This window comes from Lathyrus oleraceus, chromosome 5 (assembly GCF_024323335.1).
Source record: "Lathyrus oleraceus cultivar Zhongwan6 chromosome 5, CAAS_Psat_ZW6_1.0, whole genome shotgun sequence".
In the NCBI taxonomy this organism is placed as follows: domain Eukaryota; kingdom Viridiplantae; phylum Streptophyta; class Magnoliopsida; order Fabales; family Fabaceae; genus Lathyrus; species Lathyrus oleraceus.
This window is the reverse complement of record NC_066583.1, coordinates 285,011,787-285,017,255: the sequence shown is the minus strand read 5'-3', so window position 1 is coordinate 285,017,255 and position 5,469 is coordinate 285,011,787. Positions and strand designations below refer to the sequence as shown.

Genomic DNA, 5,469 nt, shown 5'->3' with positions numbered 1-5,469 from the left:
AACTAGGAACCCACCTTGAATCAAAAAGACGGTGAAGGTTGGAGATGATTCTTGATGAAGCAAGATGATTCTTTTTCTTTCCATTCTTTCTCCTTTTTCTTCTCTTCTTCTCTTCTTCTCTTCTTCTCTCTTTCTCTTCCTTTTCTTTCTATCTTTACCAACTTTCTCTTCTTTTCTTTGTTACTTCAACAAGGTAAAAGGTTGGTAAGAGGAGAAGAGAAAATATCTAAAAGAGATATTTCTTCTAGAGAATAATTGACCATTCATTAATGTTACTAAAATATACCTTCTTTTACTTATTAATAAAGGTCAATTAAATTGAGTAAGAATTAAGCTTAATTGAGTTTATTAATTACTCTATTTGTCTCAACTGACAATCAATATAGCATATATGAGCTCAATCTGATCCAACTGGAAACGAATGAACTATTTAAGAGGATATGTGATATTACATTCCCTTCATCCCTTAACATAAAATTCGTCCTTGAATTTTCAAAAGAAAATACCTGGAAAAGGTAAGGGTAAGCTTCTTGCATCTCAGACTCTAGCTCCCAATTAGCTTCGCCCGGGTGCGATCTTTCCCAAAGAACCTTGACAAGAGGAATCACCTTATTCCTTAATATCTTAGTTGCACGATCCATAATCTGACTGGGTTGAGGTTTGAATGAAATATATGCTTCTACCTCAAGAGTATCTGGAAGAACATGCTGAAGATAGTCAAGAATGAATCTCCAAATATGAGATACATGAAACACATCATGCAATTCGGAGAGTGGGGGTGGTAAGTCTAAACGGTACGCTACTTCATCGATCCTTTCAATGATATGATATGGTCCAACATACATTAGACTTAACTTTCATGACTTAAAAGGTCCTTTCAATCTCAACCTCGGGGTGACTTTCAAGAACACATGTTCACCTTGTCCAAACTCCAATGGTCTTTGCCTATTGTCTGCATAGCTCTTTTGAAAATCTTAAGTTATCTTCATTTTCTCTTGGATCATCTTTATCTTTTCAGTAGTTTCTTTAATAACTTCTGGTCCTAAAATTCCTTTCTCACCGACTTTCATCCAAGAAAGAGGCGTCCTACACGTCCTTCTGTAGAGATCTTCATACGAAGCCATTACCAATGGTCGCATGATAACTATTATTGTAAGCAAATTAGATCAAGGGTAAAAGATATTTCCAATTTCCTCTACTATCAAGCACGCGTGCCCTTAGTATATCTTCCAAAGTCTTAATCGTCCTCTCAGTCTAACTATTCGTCTGAGGATGATTAGACGCACTCAAACATAACTTTGTACCCATATCATGTTGAAATGCTTCCCAATATCTAAAGGTGAACTTAGGGTCTCTATCAGATACGATATTAGAGGGAATACCATACAACCTCACAAATTATGCAATAAATAATCTTGCTAGATGAATAGCTTTGTACATGGTCTTCATGACCAGAAAAATGAGCTGACTTTGTTAATCCATCTATAATTACCCAATTGAGCCATAACCATCCTGATTACATGGTAACCCTACTGCAAAGTCCATAGAAATACTATCACATTTCCACACCGGAACATCTAATAGTTGCAACAGTCCATTTGGTTTTTGATGCTCAATCTTTACTTGTTGGCATACCATATATTCAGGTACATACTCGGTAATACTTCTCTTCATATTAGGCAACCAATAATCCTTCTTCAGGTCTTGGTACATATTTGCTGAACCTAGATAAATGGTAAACATATTTTTGTGTGCCGCTTCTTGGACCATCCTTCTCAATTTTATATCCTTCGGGACACATACTGTTTGATTAAACACAAGAACTCCATCCTTAGCCTGAGAAAAAACCTGATTGGTTTATCCTTTCTTGCAACTCATCATCCAATAATTAACATTGTCAAATCCTTTCCCTCAAATCCAAAGTAACATTCGAATTTTCCATCGTCACGCCATTCTAAGTCCACATAAAATAAAGATCAAGATTCTTGAATTTTTCCAATACATCATATTCTAATAGGATCAACTCGGCCTTATGTATTTGTTTCTAACTTAATGAATTTGCCACCTTATTTTCTTTACTCAGATGGTACTTTAATTCAAGGTCAAAATATTTCAAGTACTTCATTTATCTTATTTGTTGCATGTTTAACTGTTTCTGATCAAACAGGTATTTCAAACTCTTATGGTCACAAAACATCTCAAAATGTACTCCATATAAACAATGGTGCCACATATTCAGAGTAAACACAATAGTTTATAATTCAATGTCATTCGTTAGATATTTCTCTTCATAAGTTTTCAATTGATGGTAATCAATTCACATAAGCATTACCATATCTTTCTTCTTCACTAACAACATCGGGGCTCCCCATGGTGACACACTCAGACAAACAAAATGTGTATCCAATAAATCCTCCAACTGACTCTTCAACTCTCTGAGTTCAACTGGTGACATACTATATAGAACAATGGAGATTGGGGCATTTCTTGGCACAAGATCGATAAAGAACTCCATTTCTCTATCTGGAGGAAGAGAAGTGACGTCCTAGGGAAAAACTTCTAGAAATTCACAGACTATAGGAACTTGCACAACATTCACACCCTTGCTTGATTCCTCTTCCCGAATTAATAGATTAGACTTTTCGCGCTCGAATAAAAGATTGGTAATGCCATCATTACCCGTAGAAGAATGATTATCACATTGTCGGGAGTGGCTTCATCGGTTGAAATAAAGATTACTTTTTCTTGCAGCCATTATACACATAATTGGAAGATATCTAATCCATACCCAACACCATATAAATCTTCTTAAGTAGTAAGCATATAAGATCAATTTGGAAAACTCGACCATACACAGATAGTGAACAGTTTTCACACTGCAATGACATCTTAACACTACTATCCATAGCGGTAGAAACCACCATAGGAGGAGATAACAAAATTACTTTTAATTTTAGACGTTTCACACATTAAGTCGATACAAAGGAATGTGATACTCCACAATCAAACAATACAAAGCAAGGACGGTTATTCAAGTGACACGTATGAGAGATCAGATTATTATCACCCTTAGTCTCTTAGCGTCTAAGGGATAGACTCGACCAATATTCTTTCCTAACACTTAAATTCTTCTCTAAGGACAATCATAAGATACATGAACTTCTTCCTGACATTGATAACACTGAATCCATATGAACCCACACTTTCTAAAATGAAACTTCCTGCATAATTGGCTTTGAAGAGGCTGGACAGGTCTTTCATTATGTCTCTGATTCCCCTTTAAGGATTGATACTTAGGCTAAAACTGATGACTTGGTCTTCCATGGTATCTCTGATAAAACCTATATTGATTTCCTTCCTCTCAAACTCTTTTCAAACTATCTTCAGCAATATAACATTGCCTCAACAATTCAGCATAAGTAATAAACTCTCTTTGAGATACATTGTGAGTAATCTCAACTCTAAGTCCAAACATAAATTGGTTCACATTCCACTTCTCATTTAAAGCATACACAATTTTCCTGAAGTATACAACCATGTTCTCAAACTTCTCGACAAACTTAGTCACCGACATGATACCTTGTCTGAGTTGTTGAAACTCGAACTCCTTCTGAGTTCTCAAGCTATTCGGGAAATACTTATCCAAGAAAGTGGTCTTAAAGTGCTCTGAGTGTATTGGAATCTCTTGGTTGGTCATAAGGTTCAAAGAACTATCCCACCGTCTTGTTGCACGACCTTTCATCATCTGCGGTGCAAAAACCACTTTGATCCCCTCACTACAAGGAATAATCCTAAACACCTTTTCCATGTGAGACAACCAATCATGGGCTTTGAACAGGTCAACACTACCTTGAAACTCGGTAGGATTTACCCCAAAAAGTCTCGGAAGTTACCACTCGCAACTACTTGTGGAGCGGAATTTGGTTGGGAATCACCATTGGTTTGCTGCAACACATGTTACATGAAATGCATATACTAAGGATGCCACTGAGCCCCTTTATCCTAAATCGTTCATTATGAATCTACATTCTCATTTCTGTGCCTTCCAAGACCTCTGCATCGGTCAGTTATGTTCCTAAATTTCATACATATAGAATTAAGTTGATTAGGCTCAATACTATAATATATGACATCGAGGACAACGACAAAAATTAAACATATGAGGCCAAATTTAATTCACTTATGATGTTTCATGGTTGGGTCAATAATTGATCTACTATGATATCGATTGTAACACCCACATATAATATACATTTAGAAAAATATTATACATAATGTAAGTGGTATTGAATACACATAAGAGCCTATCGGCTACATTATATATACATGTCCAAAAGAAATATAAAACATTAATGGAACATGATATACAAAAGCTCCTAAACAAAACTAGGATTTGTATCAGAGTCCATATAATCCATAGTGGAATATCATGATCCAAAAAATGTGATCACTATAACATCATCACGCAAGATTATCCTTATCTTTCACATGCAAATAACTACCTGAAAAACAACAACAATAGTGGGATGAGATGATAATCTCAATGAGTTCCCCTATCTTATGGGTCCACTCGGCTCTAAAGGGGTCTTAATCTCTATAGGGTCTTATGATCCATGGGCACTAGGAAGGAGCCTTGAAAATGAGAGAAGGTTATAACGATTATCGCCTATTACAACCATTAAACACCATCTATAACAACTGGGGCTTATGGTTACATTTACAGGAAAAATGTGTAATTAACCATTCTTTATGCCTATTACGCCATGATCAATTTAGCCTCGAGTATGACTCCAGTTTCATAGTATTCTCACATCCTACTATTTTATTCACATAACATATACCACTTAATCAATTAGCACATTAAATCAAGTTACAACATTTATGATACTCTGACTAGTATTAGTGTATCTTTATGGTTCTGAATTAGAACCAATATACTTACATCATTCAATCCTTCAGATAGGAACTGAGTTCCACAACTAATTACGAGCCCACGAGATTAGATTTAGTACATGACCTACCATTATTACGACCTTCCGATTGGAATTTAGTAGGTGTAGCTAGCACTCTACTAATTAAGACTCTATTAGGTTGAATTAATATGTCAGCAATCTTGTACTAATTACGTATCCATTATAGGAACTTAGTACTTTGCCTTCTCATGCATGTACAACATTTCAATCTCAATCATTAACCATATAATTAATACATATACAGATTCCAACATGATACATGAAACACAGGTCATAGTTCATTATCATTATTTCAAACAATATGGAAACATAAGAATGATTTCTTGTACCAAAAAGGTAAAGCATGGACTAGTTTTCCAACGCATTGGACATCGCATTAATTGAAGTCACGAATTTCGTTTTATGGTGGAACCAGGAACACTAAACTTTTTTCAAAACATAAGGACTCTCGCTTAGCAAGCTCGGGCAAGCTCCAAGTGAGACGAGGCATAATGTT

General features: G+C 35.6%; 2 protein-coding genes across 2 annotated transcripts; both read right to left on the bottom strand.

Moving 5' to 3' along the window:
- Nucleotides 1–366: 366 nt before the first annotated feature.
- LOC127080224 (uncharacterized) lies at nucleotides 367–845 on the bottom strand. Its single transcript, XM_051020552.1, has 2 exons — nucleotides 507–845; nucleotides 367–411 (listed from the first exon to the last, which is right to left on the bottom strand). The coding sequence occupies exons 1-2, from the start codon at nucleotides 843–845 to the stop codon at nucleotides 367–369; spliced, it is 384 nt and encodes a 127-aa protein (XP_050876509.1).
- A 2,516-nt stretch (nucleotides 846–3,361) lies between these two features.
- LOC127080223 (uncharacterized) lies at nucleotides 3,362–3,808 on the bottom strand. Its single transcript, XM_051020551.1, has one exon. The coding sequence runs from the start codon at nucleotides 3,806–3,808 to the stop codon at nucleotides 3,362–3,364; it is 447 nt and encodes a 148-aa protein (XP_050876508.1).
- Between the last annotated feature and the right edge of the window lie 1,661 nt (nucleotides 3,809–5,469).

Coding starts and splice junctions, on each gene's coding strand:
- LOC127080224 (XM_051020552.1), bottom strand. CDS start 845: ATGTATGTTGGACCATATCATATCATTGAAAGGATCGATGAAGTAGCG. Junction 412..506: donor CTTACCCTTACCTTTTCCAG/GTATTTTCTTTT, acceptor ATTCGTTTCCAG/TTGGATCAGATTGAGCTCAT.
- LOC127080223 (XM_051020551.1), bottom strand. CDS start 3,808: ATGGAAAAGGTGTTTAGGATTATTCCTTGTAGTGAGGGGATCAAAGTG.